At 61.0% G+C, this 21,715-nt stretch overlaps 1 protein-coding gene across 1 annotated transcript in view; it reads left to right on the top strand.

Annotated features, from left to right (window-relative positions):
- Positions 1–21,715, top strand: part of SDK1 (sidekick cell adhesion molecule 1) — a 771,944-nt gene that overhangs the window by 597,030 nt on the left and 153,199 nt on the right. Inside the window, exons 10-14 of the mRNA XM_066273473.1 lie at positions 1,632–1,748; positions 2,784–2,951; positions 4,197–4,299; positions 6,602–6,778; positions 14,870–15,006. Of these exons, the coding sequence (XP_066129570.1) occupies positions 1,632–1,748; positions 2,784–2,951; positions 4,197–4,299; positions 6,602–6,778; positions 14,870–15,006 (702 nt within the window). The remainder of the gene's footprint in view (positions 1–1,631; positions 1,749–2,783; positions 2,952–4,196; positions 4,300–6,601; positions 6,779–14,869; positions 15,007–21,715) is intronic.

Below are 21,715 nucleotides of genomic sequence, written 5' to 3'. Positions count from 1 at the left end.
GGGCCGTGGGGACAGGGCCGTGGGACAGGGCCGTGGGGACAGGGCCGTGGGGACAGGGCCGTGGGGTCAGAGCCGTGGGGACAGAGCCGTGGGGACAGGGCCGTGGGGACAGGGCCGTGGGGACAGGGCCGTGGGGTCAGAGCCGTGGGACAGAGCCGTGGGGACAGAGCCGTGGGGACAGGGCCGTGGGGACAGAGCCGTGGGGCAGGCAGGCGGGTTGCTCATGCTTCCGGGATGGAGGGCCGTGGGGAGTGGGGCAGTGAGCAGGGAGAGCTGTGAGGAGGCCAGGACAGGCCGGCTTGGGGTGACCGGGTGGCTAGTGCCCAGGTCTGCGGGTAGAGAGGAGCCCGTCGTCAGAGTGTTGGACAGGCGTGTGGTGCAGTGAGGGCAGCAACACGGTGGGGGGGGGGGTGTTCCAGGAGAGAGTAGACAGGCGGGTCCCGTAGGACAGGTGCAGGGGGAGGTGGGGTCTGGGGGCTCTGAGCAGGAGCCGCAGAGAGTCACTCGTGTGGCACCCAAAGCTGGGTGGAGTGGACTGTGAGAGGCAGAGCAGAGTCCTGGCGCCCGTGAGGACCCACTGCGCCCCCAGGCGGTAGCCCCGGGTGGTGAGAGGTGTTGGGCCTGGGCTGTGCTCAGCAGCAGAAGCAGCAGGACCCACCCTTGGGGTCGCAGGCGGCCGCTGTGCCCTGCCCACTTTGTGCCCCGCCCCTTCTCCTCCTGGGGCCGTCAGCCAGGTGCTCGGGACACTCCCACAGGCCTTGGGAGACAGACGGCCACTGCTCGGTGACTCGGGGGTCACCACTGTCACAGCAGGGCGGCCAGCGGGCTTCTGTCTTTCACGGTCTAACCGGAGGCCATCACCCTTCCCAGAGATTCTTTACCGAATCCTTTAAATCTGGTCATTTTAGCCTAAAAAGTATGAAAGTGTCATATTTGGATAATATCTAGTATTTTTAAAAATTTGCTTTCTCAAGTTTTTTTTGTTTGTTTGTTTTTAAATAATGGAAGCACTTTGTTGCATTTCTGCTGATAAATGTCTCCCTTCATCACTCATCCGGTTCTGACCGGGCGGTGGCGCAGTGGATAGACTGTCAGACTAGGATGCCGAGGACCCAGGTTCAAGGCCCCAAGGTTGCCAGTTTGAGCGCAGGCTCATCTGGTTTGAGCAAAAGGCTCAACAGCTTGGACCCAAGGTCCTTGGCTCCAGCAAGGAGTTACTTGGTCTGCTGAAGGCCTGCGGTCAAGGCACATATGAGAAAGCAATCAATGAACTAAGGTGTCGCAACGAAAAACTAATGATTGATGCTTCTCATCTCTCTGTTCCTGTCTGTCTGTCCCTGTCTATCCCTCTCTCTGACTCTCTGTCTGTAAAAGAAAAAAACCACTCACTCACTCACCCGAGCGGCTCTTCCCGGGGCCGCCCTTTCCGGCGGGTGTCCATGGCCTTCGGAGGGTGTGCTCTCTGCGGGCGGCCAGCAGAGGCGGGCAGCTCCTGGGAGAGGAACCGGGAGGGTTTCGCTGTGTGCAGTCGCCATTGTCCCTGTGGTCCACGCGGAGTCGTCCCCGCCCCCGCAGCCGGTGTCATCGTCGTCGGGATGACACTAACGCGCATTGTCCCCCCCTCTGCTTAGATGTTGCTCCCATCTTCACTGGACTTCCCATGGACACCACGGTGACCGACGGGATGACTGCCACTCTGAGCTGTGAGGTGTCCGGGGCCCCCAAACCCGCCATCACGTGGAGGAGAGGTAGGTACTGGCTTGTCCTGTCACGGGCGGCTGCTGCGCCAGGTGCAGAGAGTGACCCCACCCCCGGGGGGGAGGGGGACGCTGAGGGTGTGCCCTGTCCTCGCCCTCACGCTCTCATTCAGGGAAGATACGGAGCTCACAGTCCCGCCCTTACTTAACCGGATGTGTTTCTGCATTGTGTGCGGATCGCTGGTCTCTGTCCAGAGCCCTTGCTGGGTGCTGCCGGCCGGCCAAGGGCTTCTCTGAGTCCCCGGGGCACTGGGTTTGGATCAGAGCCACCTCAGGGAGCCGGGGCCCGAGGCACTCTCGCCTGAGAAGGAACGTAACGTGCTCCCCACACAGGGCCATTCCCGTCTGCCCCATCGGACACGTCTGATGCCCTTAACTCCCCCTGCATGTCAGTGCCTGTGGAGGGTGGTGTCCGTCCCGGCCTTCTCTGTAGCCCCCTCGGCCCTGCCTCACGCCAGGCACGCACCCCTAACCCAGCCACCCCTGACAAATCCGTGCTGAGCCGCGTCCGTCCACGGTGTCCTGGTCACGCTGGGCGGACTGCGTCTGGGTGGAGGACTTCAAAGCATGGGTCTTTCTCGTGCTACCGGACACCACAGAGGGGGGGCTTCTCGGACCTCAGAGGTGCCGCCATGTGCTCGGACCGCAGCGGACAGACAGGGGACCCGGGAGGCCACAGGCTGACGGGAAGGACAGGGCTCTCCTGTCGGGCGCGTAGCCACTGCTGATGGAGACATTTCTCAGATGCGCACGAGTGTAAAGCAAATTCGGAATCGGTCCCCAAAGATCACCAGCTCCGACATGAATCAGCCCGTCTGATTAAATCTCCCGATACTGGGCAGCGAGGACGTTCTTGCTCCGTCGCTGTGAATCCCGGTAGAGGTGACGGCGTTGGCTGCGTCTGCGCGCACAGCCCCCGCCCCCCTCTGGCAGTTCCCGGTGTCGCCGTGGCCGTGGCTCTGAGCACCAGCTTCGCTCAGCGGCGCTGTGGCCCCAACATCCCCACCCTTCTCTCCTGCTCTCCAGGAAGCCGCGTCCTGGCCAGCGGCTCCGTGCGGACCCCCCGGTTCATGCTGCTGGAGTCCGGGGGCCTGCAGATCGCGCCCGTCTTCATCCAGGATGCCGGCAGCTACACCTGCTACGCCGCCAACACCGAGGGGTCCCTGAACGCCTCGGCCACGCTCACCGTGTGGAGTAAGGAGCCTGGTCCAGGCAGACACCCCCCACCCCCCGCCCTAATCACGGCTTCACCGTCACGTCCTCGGTGCTCAGGGACGTCGGCCAATGCCCCTGGGCTCTCTGACTCGACCAGAAAAGAGAAGGGTTGTTTTTACAACTGATTTATAGGAATCTGTGGAGTCGTTGAGTTTTCAGTTTCCATGAAATAATTAGAAAGTGCGTTCCAAGATTCAAAGGGGCGTTTCGGGAGGGAGGAACGGTTGACTTTGTCAAATCAGTAGGGTAGGCGTACTGTCCCCACGCAGCTCCAGGAACGGAAGTGACAGGTTGGTTAGTTTCGTAATCGTTACGGAAGAAGCCTGAGTCAAGAACTAAAGTCCTAGAGAAAGTATGTTGTTTTCTCTACTGTCATCGTAACCTACTAGAACACTCCTAGCCCACGGAAGGTGAATGTTTCCTCCATACGAGGAGTGAACTGAGAGAGAGAGAGAGAGAGAGAGAGAGAGCTGTTTGTCTCTCCAGCTTTTGTTTCTTCTTCTTTTATGTATAATGTGGGATTCTGGAACGCAGAATGAGTTGTTTTCTGGAGCGTGAGGATTGGTGTACTAACAGAGTTTCACAAACTGTCCCTATGAAGAGGGAGCATGTTAACTTGCATGAGGGAGTCCCGTGTTTCAGTGCCATCCTTGAGGAAAAGCTCACGTGGTTTTATCTGATAGCCACTTCGGTTTGTCTGGTATCGGTGATGTTCCGCCTGGACAAGTGACCCTTTCTAACGTACGAGGCGCTCGAAAAACACCATGAGTTGACGGGAAGCGCGTCCCAGTTCCCCCAGTGTCGTCAGGCACGGCCCGCACAAGACCGCTGTGGGGGTTGAATACAGCAATACCCTAAGTGGGCCGCTCTGCAAAGTCACGAGGCGCTGTGAGGACCGTAGTGGGTACCGGGATGCTGGCTGCCTAGGGAAGGAATCAGACTTCGCCCTAAGAGTGCAGAACGTCACAGGCGTTTGCCCAGGACCTTCCTGTCTCACATTTCCTGAGTGTTTGGAGTTTCAGGGGCGTCCTGGGGGAGGGGAGGGGGGAAACCCAGGTTTATTTCCCGAAAGCCCCCCCCACCTCCGTGCTGTGATTTACCCGGGTTCTGCCAAGATAAGAGGCCGCTTGTAGGTGTTGATGTCAGATGGCCAATCCGTTGCCCTCGAGGGAGGAAACCTTCAAGCATGTCATTTTTCCTGAGCTGCGGCTTGTGTGTTTGCAGATCGAACGTCCATCGTCAGCCCTCCCGAGGACCGCGTGGTGATTAAGGGGACCACGGCCTCCCTGCGCTGCGGAGCCACGCACGACCCCCGCATCTCCCTCCGGTCAGCGCACTCGCCGTGTTTGGGGACCCGTGCGTGTTCTTTCTGTGGGCCCGGGAAGTGGAGTGGAGACCAGAAGGGGGAATTCCAGGGCATTTCCCTGTCATCCGAGACCCCCGTGCCGGCGGCCCGGGGCCGTGGCTCCACCGTCAATCACGCAAGTCCCGCCCCTGCCCCCGCCCCCAGCCTTGCGCGCTATTTACTGGGAGCTGGGTTCCATGTCCCGCCTTCAACACTGCCCGCTCTTCCCGGTCCCTCTGCCGAGGGGAACGCGCTCTCTTTACGTCTCACCTGTCAGAGGCTGGTGCCCAATGAAAGAAATATCCGCAGGGATCAGGTGGGATTTCGCTGTGTTTACACGGGGCTGTGCGTCCCCGAGAGGGGTTTTCCGGGCTCCAGGGACGGCCCGGTGGTGCACAGGCAGGGGACAGGGAGGGAGGAGGGCCCCCAGCACCGTGGAGCGAGGCGAGAGGGGGATTCACAGAGAGGAGGGGACTGGATGACTCGGAGGTGCACGGCAGGAATCGTCACCTGCTCAGACGGGGGACGAGGTGACAGAAATATGACACTCCGGTGAAGGCAGGGCGGCAGGCAGGCGCAGGGGGCCATCGGCTGTGAGATTCCTGCCCAGAAACACCCCCCCACACACACTTTCAGAGTGAGGGTTTTAGTGCTCAGACTCCGACCTGAGCGTCAGTCTAGAGAGAAGGGGACAGCCGAACCCTAGTGTTTGCACTCTGGCCTGAGCCCAGAAGGCACACGGTTAGCCAAACAGGTACAGAATCGGGGTGCCCCTGACTCCGGAGCAGGCACTCCGCGCAGCAGGGGTCGAGGCGGACGCCCAGGCCGGGGACGGCGGGCGGAGACTCGGCTCTTTGCTCGCTCCCCCAGGACCCTCCGTAACGAGGTCTCCCGTCCCTGCCCGGCCCTCTGGAGCCGCCCAGAGCCCAGACACTGCGTCTGGTTACATTACAAGAACGTCGAGTGCCAAACAGAATGAACAAGATGGCGCGACTAGAGATCCCTGGAGGCCGTCTTAGAGAGGGCCACGTCCTGGAGCAGGGTGCCCTCATTCCTGGATGCCGGGATGGGGGGGTGAGGGGGGGCGCTCCGGAGCTGACGAAGGACAGACAGGCTGGCCTGCAGCCACTGAGAGCTCGCCCGGACCCCGGCACCCCTGTGGCTCTCCCCTAAGTCTGCCTGTGATGGAATAGGCAGATCTGGAGCCTCCTTCCCGAGAGGGACTTCGAGGGCTCGCTCTTGGGAGCCCCCTCGTCCCGGCACTTCTCTGCCTGGGGACCACCAGGTCCTCCAGTGACACGGTCACAGCTGACGGCGGCACCCCAAGCGAGCTGTGCCTTGCTCTCCATCTGTGGGGTCAGCCCTGTTCAGTCCCGGGGTCATTTCAGACAGACGAGCCATTGGTGGACGTCTGTGCCTGCCCCTAGCCAGCCTTGGAAGACCGGGGCACATTTAGAAATTCCCGTCGCGGGGTTTGGGACTGACAAGCCGGCAGGTCCGTCCCTGTGGGCTGTGAGGGGGCCCTGCCCCCTGATGCCCAAAGGTAGACAGGCGCTCAGCCGATTCCTATTTGAGAAGAAGAATGGGTGAAGCGGTCGTAAGTACGGTTACACGAGAAGGAAATGCACTCTGAAGGACCATGTGCCGGAGAGGCTGGATTTTGAGAAAACGTGGTGGTGGGCTGTGAGCTGTAATGACCGAGATATCCGGTTGATTTTCTTTTTTCTTTTCCTTCTTTTTTTTTTTTTTATACCTATAACGGACACATGATAGAATTCACCACCCCCCTTTTTTGTATTTTTCTGAAGTTGGAAGCGGGGAGGCAGTCAGACTCCTGCATGCGCCCGACCAGGATCCAGCCGGCATGCCCACCAGGGGGTGATGCTCTGCCCATCTGGGGCATCGCTCTGTTGTAACCAGAGCCATTCTAGCACCTGAGGCAGAGGCCACAGAGCCATCCTAGCACCTGAGGCAGAGGCCACAGAGCCATCCTCAGCGCCCGGGCCAACTTTGCTCCAATGGAGCCTTGGCTGAGGGAGGGGAAGAGAGAGACAGAGAGGAAGGAGAGGGGGAGGGGTGGAGAAGCAGATGGGCGCTTCTCCTGTGTGCCCTGGCCAGGAATCGAACCCGGGACCTCTGCATGCCAGGCCGACGCTCTACCACTGAGCCAGGACCAGAATTCACCCCTTTAAAGAGCAGGATGGCACCCACAGACAGGGAAGGGTGGGTGCCAGGACCCTCACCCGAGATGCTTTCTGACCCGAGACCCTTTGCTTGGCCGCAGCTATGTCTGGAAGAAGGACAACGTGGTCATCACCCCGGCCGGCAGTTCCAGAGTCGTGGTGGAGAAGGACGGGTCCCTCCTCCTCAGCCAGACGTGGTCAGGCGACATCGGAGACTACACCTGCGAGGTCATCTCTGACGGGGGCAACGACTCCCGCACAGCCCGGCTGGAAGTGATGTGAGTGCCGCCCTGTCCCCTGACGGCTGTCCCCCGATGGCCGGCGTCACGAGGCCCCTCACCTCTCTCGTCGGGACTGGCAGGCCATCGGTCGCGTGGGTGACGCCGGCGCTGGCTCTCCAGCCAGCCGCCCGGAGACACTGTCTCCCAGGCGCGCGCACCTAGTGGGTGTCAAGCGCGGTTGAGGCCGTTTGAGGAAGGGCTTCCATCCGTCTCTCGGTCTTGTTCCCCCAGCGACTCCACCCTGGGAGAGGCTGCGGGCACCGTGCCGCACACAGCCGCAGGCCGCTGCTCCGCACAGTGCCCAGCAGAACCTCCGACGGGTGAGACACGGCAGGGTCACCCACAAGGCGAGGCTGGACCGTCAGCGCCAGCCGGGCCGAGTGCGTGACGTAGTGTCAGCCGCCTCTTCGCGGGCCGGGGGACACTTTCCACAAAGTCTTTAGAAATCCTGCCAGCGGCACTCAGCGGCCCTTGGCCTCTAATCTGGGCCTTCTTGGGGGGCCCCAGGGCCCGGGGGCGGAACCTTCCAGCTCCGGGTTTGCTTCTCTCTGCGCCAGGCCCTCTGCTCACGGCCAGGAAGCTGAAACACTTGCTGACAAATACTGTGCATTTGCTTTTTAAAATCGCGGTCCTCCCAGATACCCCTGAGCCGCATGTACAGAAGGGACCCTCCCGAGAAGCAGCGGCGCCAGCGGGGGCGGGGCCCGGGTGGGGGTGGGGGCGGCAGCTCAGAGCTCAGCGCCTCCTCCCACAGGGATACCGCCAGGCTGCGCCGTTAGAAATGGCCATGTCCAGAGGTTTCTCTTACTGGGCGCTGCTCACCTCAACCCAGGAAGGAGTCCTTAGACAAAGTTCATTCCCTAAAAGTAGAGCCTGAGCACCTTGACTCCTCGGTCGGCCACGCCTCCTCCACCCGAGTCCCCGCCCCCGCGAGGGGATTAGATGTGAGGGCCTGCGGAGCGTGGAGCGTGCTCTCGCCTGTGTGTGTGTGGCACTGGCACGCGGACCAGAGAGCAGCTTTGCAGGGGGGCCGGGTCGCACCGCCCAGCGGCCGGCTGGGGGCTGTGCCTCCAGTCCCTGAAATAGCCCCACCCACCCCCTAATGGTCTCACCCCAGGATGACCCACCCGTTGTTCTCTGTAGCGGTTGCGCACATGTTGGGAGCAAAGGTCGCCCTGGTCGGTTGTGAGACAGCAGGTGCCCCCTGCCCTGGGGCGTCCGCTGGGGTCCTGCGCAGATGACCCTCCAGCGCTGTTAGTGCGTGTGCAGGTGCCGGGCTCCCCACCCCCCTTTCACCCTCGGACCCTCCCCCAGGCTCCTTGTGTCCTCCTGTGGCCCCCGCACCCCCACGTGGGGTGCCTCAGCGGGGTGCTGTCTCCACGGCTTAACTGTGCCATCCGTCCGGATCCGCCCCTGGCACGTGACTGTGTCGTCCGTCCGGATCCGCCCCTGGCACGTGACTGTGCCATCGGATCCGCCCCTGGCACGTGACTGTGCCATCGGATCCGCCCCTGGCACGTGACTGTGCTGTCCCTCCATCCGGATCCGTCCGGATCCGCCCCTGGCACGTGACTGTGCCGTCCATCGGATCCGCCCCTGGCACGTGACTGTGCCGTCCATCGGATCCGCCCCTGGCACGTGACTGTGCCATCTGTCCTTCCGGATCCGCCCCTGGCACGTGACTGTGCCGTCCGTCCAGATCCGCCCCTGGCACGTGACTGTGCCGTCCATCGGATCCGCCCCTGGCACGTGACTGTGCCGTCCATCGGATCCGCCCCTGGCACGTGACTGTGCCATCTGTCCGTCTGGATCCGCCCCTGGCACGTGACTGTGCCGTCCATCGGATCCGCCCCTGGCACGTGACTGTGCCATCTGTCCGTCTGGATCCGCCCCTGGCACGTGACTGTGCCATCTGTCTGTCTGGATCCGCCCCTGGCACGTGACTGTGCCGTCCCTCCATCCGGATCCGCCCCTGGCACGTGACTGTGCCATCTGTCCGTCTGGATCCACCCCTGGCACGTGACTGTGCCATCTGTCCGTCTGGATCCGCCCCTGGCACGTGACTGTGCCGTCCCTCCATCCGGATCCGCCCCTGGCACGTGACTGTGCCATCTGTCCGTCTGGATCCACCCCTGGCACGTGACTGTGCCATCCGTCCGTCTGGATCCACCCCTGGCACGTGACTGTGCCATCTGTCCATCTGGATCTGCCCCTGGCACGTGACTGTGCCGTCCCTCTGTCCGGATCCGCCCCTGGTACGTGACTGTGCCATCCGTCCGTCCGGATCCGCCCCTGGGACGCCAAGTGCCTCCCACAGTGCTCGGCTGTTGATCACCTGGGAGGAAGCACCGCTTTTAGGGATCCCTACCCCCCTAAGGTGACCAACATTTTTACAATGAAAAGGAGGACAAAAATAAATCGAAGAAAACAACATCGTGAATGAAAGAAACATCTTATTCATTGCAGCAATAATACACTACAATATGATAATTCCATAATAAATACGAGTGATATTTTCTATTGTCATTAGGCTTACATGCCTACTAATTTTTAATAAGTGTAAGAGAAAAGTACTCATCTAGATACACATACATCACATCACACGCAATGGATCGACTGCATTGATCGAATACGGACATTGACAGATGAGGTCTTCCAATATCAAAAAGGAGGACGTGTAGGAGGACACTTTTTGAGGGGGGACGGAACTTACAAAAGAAGGCCTGTCCTCCCTGAAGGAGGACGATTGGTCACCTTACCCACCCCACCCCCGACCCCCGCGGTAGGACCAGCCCAGGTGGTGCAGCTCTGCACCCTGGGGCCTGACAGTGTCCGGACGCTGTAGGCGCTCAGCAAACGCGTGTCGGGTTGGGCTAACGCACGAACACATGAACGTGGGTATGTCACAGGCCTTGGCCGCCCGCCTCCTGCTTCTGCTCCTGCCCTGACTCCCCTGGGAGCCCACACCCTGGCTTTCCCCCTCCCTGGGGACAAGCACACAGGCTCAGACCGCGTGGCCAGGAGCCTGGGCCCCAGCCAGCCCCGGTCCTGCGTCTCCCCTCCCCTCCCAGCGCCTGTGTGGGATTTTTGTTGGGTTTTTTTTGTTTTGGTTTTTTTGGGGGGTAATAATGGAGTCCAGGACTGGTGAGTGCACACGGTCCGCTGTGCTGTTCGCATCTTTAAACCACCTCCGCGCACGCTCCTGTCGTCCATCACAAGGACCAAGTGAAGAAACATCCGCGTTTCGTCAGGACGCCGTCAGCCGCCACCAAACTGCACTCCTCTAATGGAGCGCACTCCCCCTGTTCCGCTCGGCTCACGCTCTGATTTACATACCTTCCCTGCTATTTGCTTATTTGATTTCCTCTAAGTAAAACACATTTTTCAGCAAACGTTGCCGTCTCGGTAAAATAATAGGCTTCCCGTAATGGTAAAAAAAAAACACCACCACCTCCTCTCTAAATATAGAAATATTTGCAGATTGGTGATTCAAACCAATTTAGGGAACGACTGGGTACAGAGCTGATTTGGGAGACAGTCGCTCCTGGTGAATTGTTGTCAGCCTGTAATGAGCAGAACGCGGCTCTTCCACATCGTCCTTGGAACGGGTTGGGGAAGCGTCAGCTCACGGCGCGGGAGCGTCCCCAGATCCGCATCGGTCTCAACTCCACGGCACCGGCAGTGACGGCCGTGATGACCATGATCATCCCTCATGATTGCGGGGTGTGCTGCGCTCCACCGAGGACTTCCAAATTGAGCTCAGTCGTGTTTCCGCGATGTACTCAGAGGATGACAAAGAAGAAAACGAGGGAAGAGGGAAGTCTGGCCTCGCAGAAGTGACGGAGAGGCGCTCACGGGGCCCAGCCGCGTCCTTCGGAGGAGCCCGAGAGCCGTCTCCCCGCTCGAAGCTGAGAGCCGCTTTGTCAACAGCGGGGATCAGGAGCAGCATTTGGCCCGGGCTCGCGCCTGCGTCAACAGTGGTGTGTGTGTCCCCCACCCCCAGCGAGCCCGGCTGGACGGCACCCTCACATCCAGCTGGGTGGCTGACCGGGGCCTGGCAACACTTCTCAGCTGTGAAGCAGGCCCGTCATTGTGTCCGTCACAGCGTTGGTGTGAGAGCTGCATGTATGCGGAGAGCTGACCTGGAGCCAGCTCGGGGCGGCCCTCGCCCGTCTCAGCTCAGGCTCTGCCCCCTGGTCCCGTGGGCATGCCCTCCTGCGTCCCAAAGGCACCCCGCCCCTCCCCCAGCGCCTGGAAGTCTCTCTCCTTCTCTGTCTTTTCCGTGTTCCACGGCCTGTGTGTGCCCCGTCTGTCTGCTGCTGAGCCCTCGGTGCCCCCCCAGGGCCAGGTGTACCGTGGGTGCCCCGTGAGTCCGGGGGAAGCCCCCCTGCAGGGATGAGGTGGAAGTGGGCGTGCAAGTTCAGTGCCACAGCGGAAGGCTGGCTTAGGAGGGTCTGCCTTCTCCCACTCCCCGTCGGGACAGGCTTCTGCCATTCCAGATGGCCCCATGCTGCGTCCTGCACGTTAACAGCAGGGCAGAGCGACACACCAGTCACTGCTGGGAGGCGTGTCTCTCCTGCGAGGTGACCGGTGCCTGAAGGTGAGGGCCATCGGGGCGAGGTCACACCTGCACAGGGGTGGTGCTGTGCCTGCCGGGGGGACCGGCCGGCTCCCCAGGCTCTGCGGACTGATGGTTCCTCTGTAGTAGCCCAGTTAGGATTGCATCTTCCCTCCCGAGATCAGAGACAAACTCCCGGGAGCAGAGAAAACCCAGTTTACGCCCCCCACCCCACCCCGCCCCCGCCCGTGGATGCGGAGGCAGCGGGAGAGCCTCTCACGTGAGCGCTGCTGGCCACAAACCCGTGATGAGGAGTGAACGACCTCACACCGTTCCTCCAGAAGGATCAGGCCGACCTCTCTGTCCGCGGCGTGAAGCTCAGGACTGGTCTGACCCAAGTTATCGTTGGTGCAATTAAGGGGCGAGGCTCTTACAGAAAAGTACTTCTCTGAGCCCCCAGCCCATCCCCACCCCCCACGCCCCACCCGAGCCGTCCCCTGTGGGCACCGTTTAGACAACTGCTTCCTGCTGAGTCCTTTCCAAAGCCGTTTCTCTCTCTAAAACACACGTGGCTTCATCTCCGCACGCGGCCTGGCTCCTGGCTGCCGATTCCGGATGTCGTTGTGGTGTAAAGGCTGGACCGTGGCCCCCCTCGGCCTCCCCCCCACCAAGCTTCTCTTTAAATTACAAAGTGACTCAGCACTGGGCTCCCTTTCCACGGCTCCATCTGTCACCCTGTCTGCATGTCACCGTCGGTGAGTCACTGGGCTGATCATTTATCTCCTTTCAAAGTTGGCAGGAAAAAAAAAAAACCCGCCAAGATGTAATCTTTTTCTATTAGATACGATCCCCCGAAAACGGATTCAGAATACATTAAGGCCGCATTTATCGGTTATTGATGGGCTAGTCAAGTGTTTCACGGAGCTTCGTTCTCCAGATAACCGGAATTTATTGCTCAGAGAAATAGTTTGTCTCCAGTGGACGTTTCAGAGCCCCTGGGCCGCGAGGCACAGGCACGACTGAACACAGAGGTTTTTCGAGGGGGATGGGGGGGTTGTACCCTGTAGACTTAACTTCCTCCCGACTCTCAGTCCTGTGATGGGCGTGAAAATCCCACTTCGCACCAGGCCCTCGTCCTGGGCGTGACTGGGAGCCGAGGAGGTGGGCTTCGTTGGGCCGGGGTGGACGGGGGCCTGTTTCTCAACGCGTCACGGACGTGGTGTCCTCGGCCGTTGTGGGCTGCGCACACCTCGGTTCCTTCAAAGGCAGCGTCGCCTTTGAAGTTGCTAAGTCCTTTTCCCCCCTCAGTCTTCTTCCGGAATCTTTCTCCGCCCCCCCCCCCATGTCTCAGGCTCTTGACGGCCGGTTTTTGCGAGCCTGCCGGTGGCCAGCCCACCCCCTTCTTGCTGGTGGCTCCTGAGCTGCTCGGAGGAGAGAGCTCGGAAACGACGCTTCCTAGAACCGCGTCCTGAGTGAGGACCGGCGGGCTCTGAGGACGGGCGTGGGGGGGGGGGGCTGAACACGAGTGTGTTCCAGACTCTATACGCCAACATCTGGACGGGGGGGGGGGGTGCCTAACGTGTGCCCCCCCCCGTGTACGTAGCAAGAGTGACACGACCTGGAGAGCACACCGGCCCCAGGGAGCAGGCGTCTGCGCACCTGTCAGACGGGCGTTCTGAGTGCGCTCTCGGCATAGGCTAAGAGCCACACAACGTCATCCGTGTGGGAAAACCTCACGTTTTCCCGGCCGTGGGAAAGACCCACGGGCTCCAGCCCTGTCCCCTCCGCTCCTGGAGGTCAGACGGTGCGGCCACTGTCACCAGCTCTATGCCTCAACCCTCAGATCACCTGGTTGGTCTCCCCAGCGTGAATGACCCACTCCTGGGACTATGTAGGGCGTGGCCATGAGTGACCTCCTGAGGAAAACCTCAGGGCAGTCTGAGGGGCCATCAGAAAGAGCAAAGACAGCCCCATCGCTCAGGAAGTCCCATCCCAGGAATCTGGGGACGAGGAACCAGGCGACCTCTCGCTCGGACCACAGCCTTCTTTGGGTGCATGCGTCCACGTTCGTGCTGAGTTTGTTCCCGGGTGGGACGGGGTCACCGGCATCAGTGTGGTTTCAGAGCAAACCGATTCCAGCAGGAGTTACGTGGGCAGGAGTGGACCAGCTCCTTCCACTGTGGAGTGTCCTCGTGCTGGTGGTCTGCCCTGGAGACCTCAGGGCGGTCTGGTGACGGGGGAGCTCACCTAGAAATAGCAGCTCCTTTTCAAATTTAAAACTCATTTCACAATAAAGACAGCGGGTGTGGGGGGTGTGGGGAGTAAGCTAACGTTCCAGGCCCTGCTTGACTCTTCTCTGGACTCCAAGGCGCAGTCTCCCTCAGAAACACTTGTTGATAATCGGCGTGCAACGGTTAGAGAGAGCTCAGTATCTTAGGTCGCCGCCAGCACAGAACAGCTTCGGAAATTTCAAAGGTTAATGAGCACATTTTTTTTAAATTAAACAGATCAGGTATAATTATGGCTCTTCGTGCCGACCTACGCGGGTCAGCAGTCCTTGAGGTCTGCAGGAGACCAGAAGTAGTTCGTGGGTGAAATAGGTCACCCTGGGCTCCTGCTGTCCCCGGCACGCCTGGGAGGGGGGGGTTTGGAGGGCGGGGGACGTTCATCAGGGCAGAAGCCGTCCTCAGGGAGGTCCAGCTCCCAGACCGGAGAGGTATGAAGGTTCAATGCAGGGTGCGGGCAGCTCAGGACGAAGGTGGCGGGCGTGGTGGGCGTGGCCGGGAAAGACCGCGGTGCTGGATGGGAGGCTCTGTCCCCAGGAGTCCCCTTGCTGGCCCGCCCCGCCGGTAACTTCAGACCTGCTGGCTTTGACAGCGTCTCCACCGGGCGGCCTCGCCGTCGTCCTCCTTACCCTCCCATGGCGTCTGTCTCCACCGCCGTCCCCTCTCGAGGCTGCTCCCAAACCCCCCAGCACCCAGCAGGACCGACCGACCGGGCGGGCGGCAGGGTGACCTCACGCTGTGTATCGTGGGGCGACCGTGTCGTCAGAGAACGCACATGGGCGTCCTAGCTGGACGCTCCGAAGGCCCCGGCGCCAGGAACCCGGATGAAGTCACGCACCCCCCCCCCCCCGCCTTGCCGTGGTCGTCTGGCTCGCCGCGTCTTCGTGAACTTCCCGCCATCAAAACAAATCACTGTCCGGCTTTTCTCAGTGAAATATAGAGTCCAGCAGCTTGGCTGGCACCCCCCGCCCGCGTTAAGTTACGGAGGCGCTAGCTGTGGCAGTTCCTCCCGGGAGAGTTGCGGCAACTCGTGTCCGGAGAACAAAACAGCCGTGAACGGTGGAGGAGGGGGTTTCTGTGTGTGTGTGTGGAGGGGCGGTAGTGAGTGAGTGTGTGTGGGGGTGGCGTATCTTCTGTTCTCCGTTTCCAAAACCTGGCGCTCAGGCAGGACGGCGCCATGCAGACCCCAGGCTGACCGCCGGTGCTGACCTGTTCCTCCTCCTTCTTGTCCCTCCGTGTCCCCAGCGAGCTGCCGCACCCCCCGCAGAACCTCCTGGCTGGCCTCAACTCCTCCCACGGCCACGCCGTGCAGCTGTCCTGGGTCCGCCCCTTCGACGGGAACAGCCCGGTCCTGTACTACATCGTGGAGCTGTCCGAGAACAGTGAGTAGCTGAACCGGGTGGGGCGGGGCGGGGCTGGTCGGGGAGGGACGGTCATCAGATTTCTCTCCCTCTGTGCTCTAATGTCATTGACCTTTACTTACCTCTGGGCTCAGGCGCAAAACAGCCGCTAAAACGTCACGGTGCTTTTCGTAGCTGCAGTGGAAAAACAGCAGCTCTGGCTTCTCTGGGGAAGAGAAGAGGCGAACGGGAGGCCCATGGGGGCGAAATAGGGGTGGGCCGAGCCTCCTGGGGGGAGTCTGGAGGTGCGCTGAGGCCCCCCATGGTGGCTGTGCGCACGGGCTGCCCGGAGCCAGGCACCCCAGAGGAAACGGTCAGTCTGAGCTCACTAGCGTCACAGGGATGGTCACACACGTCAACACATCTGGCTGCATCAGGAGCAGCTGGCGAGGGATGGACAGGGCGTGGCAGGAGCACAGTGACCGAGGGACGGACAGGGCGGGGCAGGAGCACGGTGACCGAGGGACGGACAGGGCGCGGCAGGAACACGGTGACCGAGGGACGGACAGGGCGGGGCAGGAGCACGGTGACCGAGGGACGGACAGGGCGGGGCAGGAGCACGGTGACCGAGGGACGGACAGGGCGCTGCAGGAGCACGGTGACCGAGGGCCGGACAGGGCGGGGCAGGAGCACGGTGACCGAGGGCCGGACAGGGCGGGGCAGGAGCACGGTGACCGAGGGACGGACAGGGCGCTGCGGGAGCACGGTGACCGAGGGCCGGACAGGGCGCTGCGGGAGCACGGTGACCGAGGGCCGGACAGGGCGGGGCGGGAGCACGGTGACCGAGGGACGGACAGGGCGGGGCGGGAGCACGGTGACCGAGGGACGGACAGGGCGGGGCGGGAGCACGGTGACCGAGGGACGGACAGGGCGGGGCAGGAGCACAGTGACCGAGGGCCGGGGTGTGGGGCGTCAGAGCATCTTCAGCAGGGACGTGACGTGAGACCAGAGCCTCCGCACGCACAGCCCGCAGGGGGGGGCTTGGCAGGCGTCGCAGCAGCCAGCTCCTAAAGCGACAATACTGGGGGGGGAGGGGGGATAGGACGTGGCTGGGGTGGGGGCAGGGTCTGCTGGGAACATGCTCCCTTGTCCCCAAGGCCAGCCTGGGACTGCTCTCCTACCACCCTTCTCCTTGACCCCAGCCCCACTCGTGCCAGGCCGGGTTTGTGTCCCTCCCTGAGTGCCCTCTGTGTGTTGAGTGCTCCGTGCCGCGGTCACTGTCTAGATGGCGTAGACACTGGTCTCCCAGCAAGACCGTGAGCCCCAAGGGCAGGCCGGGTCCACGTGCCGTCCCCCTGTACCTGTGGTGCCTGCAGAGCGCCCGGCGCCCCCTGGACAGCCCTGTCGGTGTTCTGTCACTTCGGGTCACTCACAGTGACCGAGAGCGTCGCCGGTCCCTCTTGAGCCTCTGGCTCTCCGACTGAACCAGCTGAGCTGCTCAGACCCTCTGATGTAGAGGAACCCAGACAACTGTCATTGTCACTGCACGAACGACCTACGGAGGATGAGATGCTCGTCTGAGACCGACCCTGGGCTCCGCTGCCCAGCAAGTCCGTGGTCTCTGCTGCCGTCTGCGGACCAGCGCCACCCTCTGCCCCGGCAGGTGCAGAGACCAGCGCTGTCCTCTGGGCCCGTGACCATTGTTGTCCGAGTTCAGAGCCCTTACAAAGCAGCTGAGCGTGCGAGCGGATTGTGGCCGGGAAGACCGGTGTCGCTGCAAAGACGCTGGCGTGGAAATCACACGTGGCCTGCACTCGGCGCTGTGCACGTGGACAGTCCCACAGAACCCCTCCAGCAGTCCGTCTGTCCAGTGACGTGGGCACACTCTGCAGCCAGCTCCTCCCGTGGGCTGGCTAGGACACCGTTCCCCTGGGAACCATGGCTCCTGCAGGGACCGAGCCAGCTCACATCCATGGCAGAGGCAGGCAGGTCCCGGCACCCGCCCTCACTGCGGGCCGGCCCTGGCGGAGGGGCCTCCTTGGGGCCGCTACGGAGGCCGTGCTCGGAGCACTGGCTGGAATGCCTTGAATCCCGTCTCTCTTCATTCTAGAGCAGTGGTGGTCAACCTGGTCCCTACCGCCCCCTACTGGTGGTCAACCCGGTCCCTACCGCCCCCTAGCGGTGGTCAACCCGGTCCCTACCGCCCCCTACTGGTGGTCAACCTGGTCCCTACCGCCCACTAGTGGGCGCTCCAGCTTTCATGGTGGGCGGTAGCGGAGCAACCAAAGTATAAATAAAAAGATAGATTGAACTAGGCCCTGGCCAGTTGGCTCAGCGGTAGAGCATCGGCCTGGCGTGCGGGGGACCCGGGTTCGATTCCCAGCCAGGGCACACAGGAAAGGCGCCCATTTGCTTCTCCACCCCCACCCCCTCCTTCCTCTCTGTCTCTCTCTTCCCCTCCCGCAGCCAAGGCTCCATTGGAGCAAAGATGGCCCCGGGCGCTGGGGATGGCTCCTTGGCCTCTGCCCCAGGCGCTAGAGTGGCTCTGGTCGCGGCAGAGCGACACCCCGGAGGGGCAGGGCATCGCCCCCTGGTGGGCAGAGTGTTACCCCTGATGGGCGTGCCGGGTGGATCCCTGTCGGGTGCATGCCGGAGTCTGTCTCTCCCCGTTTCCAGCTTCAGAAAAATACAAAAAAAAAAAAAAAAAAAAAAGATAGATTGAACTAGAGTAAGTTGTTTTATAAAGATTTATCCTGCCAAACTTAGTGAAAATCCGACATAAAGTTCTTGGTAAATAATTATTATTATATGCTTTAACTGCTGTGACTCTGCTTTATAAATTATATAAAGTTACTTCCTACTTTACAAATCACCATGACCGTGGAACGGGTGGGCGGTTAGAAAATTTTACTACTAACAAGAGATACAAAAGTGGGCGGTAGGAATAAAAAGGTTGACCACCCCTGTTCTAGATTCTTCTTCCTCTTTGACCATTTTCTCTGACTCATCTGAGGCTTTCCTTTCCAGTCCTGCCCCTAAAACGTCAGCTGTCTGTGGACGCGCGTGCTCCGTGCTCCGGTCCCTTCACCCTCCGTGCGTCCCCAGTGACGACCCCCCGTGCCCCGTGCCCACCTGTCCCTTGCTGACGCCGCCCCCTCGGAGCTGGTCCCAGCCTGGAGCCATCCCCGGAGACCCAGATGCACGTGACCGTCTACACACCGCGATGTCCCCCAGGCTGGACAAACTCCAGCTGTCAAAATAGGACTCACTGTTCTCGCCCCGGAGTGGTCACTCCTTTGCCAGGTTGGAAACATGGACGTCGTTTTTGAATCCCGGGCCGTTTCCTGTCCCTCACCCATAACTTGGGAAGCTCTGTTGGTTTTGCTTATCAACTTCTCACCGAGTCCCTGCCCCTCTGCATTCCGGCAAGCCCTGTCCCTGACCGGCGGCTGGCCCGTCGCCCTGACCCCTCCCTCCGGCCTCCCCATATCCCCCGTCAGGCAGAAGTTCTCAGCGACGTCGGGCTGAGTCGGTGCCCGGAGGAGGTGCCCCAGCGGGGCTGGGCGGGGCACCCCGACTCCTCAGGAGTCACCTCTGACTCCCCGCCCCCAGTGTGCTCACAATTTAAACACGGCCCACGGCTGCGTCCCCTAACCCGTCTTCTAGCCAGATGGCTAGCCCCATTGCCTGCCCGCGCAGGAGTCCCCACTGCTGAAGAACAGGTGGTGGCACGTCAGCCTGGCCCAGCGCGCCGTCCCTCCTCGGACCCCGCCCGCCACTCCACGCCCCTGTTGCTCTGCGTGTCCAGAGCCACTGCCCCGTCCTCGTCCTCGTCCTCGTCCTCGTCCTCCTGCGTTGGGAGTGCTCTCCCATCCCCGCCTTGCCTTTGGTCAGCTCTGCCCCTGGGGGGGCAGCCGCTGTCTCAACATCCTGCTCAGGCATCCCTGCCCCCCCACACATAGACAAACGAGACCCTCAGGGCACCGATCAGAGGCAGGACACCCACAGCAATGAAAACGCCTAGGAGGAAACCATCGTTGTGCCGTTCAGGTCCCGGAGCTGTTTCCTGGTGCCTTCCCAGGGACCCCTGAACATTCCATGTGGGGCGGCTTCTGCTGCTGGGATGTGTCTGTCCCTGTCCTCTTCCCCTGTTTCCATAGCGAAGCCTCCAGTGGGGTTTTTGTGGGGGGGGGGGGTTTTCTGTCACCTGTGACAAGTATGTTTTCAACTCGCTTTTTTTTTACCCTTTATTTTTGTGTACTGCTTTTTTGAGGGGCAGACCGAAGCGTTTGATTTTTATGTACTTAAGTCTCTTGCTGTTTTCCTTTACGATTTCTCTTATTGCTTTCACGGGTGGATGGTTCAGCACTGTCGAGTATAAAATACGGACCCGCCTAAGTTTTCTGCTTGCTGTTAAAGCTTTTGCTTCTAACGCATTTAACTCTCTCGTTCATCCGGAACATCGAGACGTGAAGTGTTCTGACGGGTGACTTTATCTTCCCCCCCCTAAAACGACCTCCGCTTACCCGGCGTAGCTTAGCGAACAGCCCCCCTTTCGTCGTGGTGAATGTTTCTTTGGCTGCGTGTTAAGAGGACACGTTTATACAAAGGTCAGTGCGGGGGTTTATTCGGGTCCGTTGCTCCATCATCTGTTTACCTGCCCGTGTCAGAGTATTTTCATTTGCTTTAGGTCTTTAAATGTATTTTAAGAACCAATAAAGCCAGTCCCCCTTCCTCTTCCAGAATTTCGTGACTTCTTATCACCCTGTTTATTCTCTCCGGAAAGAATGGGATGATTTTTGTCAAGTTTCAAAAACAGTCTCGTGGGCGTTTTCATCGTGTGTTAAGCCTGCGGTACGTTATGTGAGAACGGACTCCTTGGTCATTCTGACCTTTCACCCAGAGAATAATAACGCTTCTCCATCCCTCCAGCTCTCTCTTTCTGCTGCCCAGGGAAGTTTGCGGGGTTGAGCCCAGAGGTTCTGGCCCTTTTTCTGTGAAAGTTGCCCTAGGATTTCGTCGTCCTGCGGCCGTGACTGGGGTCTCCTCCTGAGTCCCCTTCCGACCAGGCAGAACTCCGTGGTCAGGGCGCTGGGAGAGGGTTGCTGTCCTGGGTGTTTCCCACCTTCGGCCACTTCCCACTCCCACCTCCATCGACCGGTCCTGCCTGTTCGTCGTGACAATGACCGTGACGTTTGAAACAGTCGTTTTCCATTGTGGAAGACATCCCTCTCATTCCCGGTGCTTTGGACTTTTTTTAACACGTGTAGGGAAATTTCTTAAAGTATTCTTAAAGTAACTAAACGGTCCGTTTGTTTCACGATTCCCTCCCGTTTATGCAGGAGAGCCCCCTTTGTGAGTGTCCTGCCGGTTCACAGCTCTGACGTGAGCCCCCAAGGTCCCGTCACCCCCCGCACAGGCGTCAGAGAGCTGGTGACCGGAGGGACCCCATCCCCACCAGGGCGCGGTTCCCAGCCCCCAGCTCGAGATCCGTGTGTGTTCCTTAAACTTAGAAGCACGGACTTCTGTGAGCGGCGCCAGGCTTCATCTTTGCTCAAGACACGCTGAGAGGGGGTGGGGTCTGGAGAGCAGGTCTGTCGTCTGCCCTGACACGGACCCCCTCACCCGGGATACCGCGTGGGAGGGGCACGGGGGGGCACAGCGCGGGCCTGGCCGGCGCCTCAGCGGCCTCCTCCTGGCACTGCCGTTCCTCCGCTGCTTTGCTGCCCTGGCCGCCGCCGTGAAGCCGGAGCGGAACAGAAGCACCGGGGTCAGCCAGGTGCCCGGGAGCCTCTCAGCTCCTGCACCCTGACGGCTGCGGGTCTGTTCTGAAAACCGTCGTCTCCCAGGGGGTTCGTCCGGGTCAGGATCCAGCCAGGGTCCCTCCTTTCCGTGGGTGATTTTGTCTCCTCTGGCTCTCGGTGGAGCCCCGCCTCCCCTCCCCTGGCTCTCGCCTGGAGCACCCCGAGTCCTGGGCATGGGGGCCTGCGCCCTCACGGTGTCGCTGCGTGGGCTCCCTGAAGGCCTGCAGAGGGGACGCCAGCCCCATTCAGCTGCCGCTGCGTGTGTTGTGTTGGGCTGTGTGTGTGTGCGTGTGTGTGTGTGTGTGTGTGTGTGACCGCACGCCCCCCGGAACCCGGGCGGCTCCATCTGTGTGCTGTGCTGTCCATCCACACGTCTAGGCAGCGACGGTCACTCACTCCTGAATTCCCCGAGGCCGGGCTCCGCGTCCTCCCTGGAGGAGCCCCAGGGTGACGGGCGCACGCTGACGCGCGGACGTCCTCACAGTGACGGAGCTTTGGGAAGTAATTCAAGTCTTTGGAAAAGGAGGTCCTTCTTTGGGCACCTTCAGTTGAGGACATGCCGACGCTCTTTTTTTTTTATCAGAAGAGGCTCCCGGGACATGTGCGAGGGTGGGAAGCACCAGCTTTGTGACCAGCACGCAGACCGGCGGGGGGCTCACCACCTCATAGGCAGCGGTGCCGGCCGCAGGGGCTGTGACAGCCCGACCAGGGGTGGCCAGAGCTTCTCCATCTCCGCTTCTCAGGACCGGAGGGCGTTGCTTCTGCTCAGCGCCCAGGTGCAGACAGCGGGCCCTCCCGGTTCGCGCAGCCGGCCGTGGTTCTGTGTGGCGTGGAGTGTGCACACGGCCCGCCCCGTCTGCCGTAGCGGGAACCAATCCGTCTCTCTCCCCTTCTCCGTGTGGGTGGCAAGGATTCTACTTTCTCCACTTCCCGGGAAACGCGAAGGA

The sequence above is a fragment of the Saccopteryx bilineata genome, chromosome 4 (assembly GCF_036850765.1).
Source record: "Saccopteryx bilineata isolate mSacBil1 chromosome 4, mSacBil1_pri_phased_curated, whole genome shotgun sequence".
NCBI classification, from domain to species: domain Eukaryota; kingdom Metazoa; phylum Chordata; class Mammalia; order Chiroptera; family Emballonuridae; genus Saccopteryx; species Saccopteryx bilineata.
The sequence above is the reverse complement of the archived record's forward strand: the minus strand, read 5'-3'. Positions and strand labels throughout refer to the sequence as shown.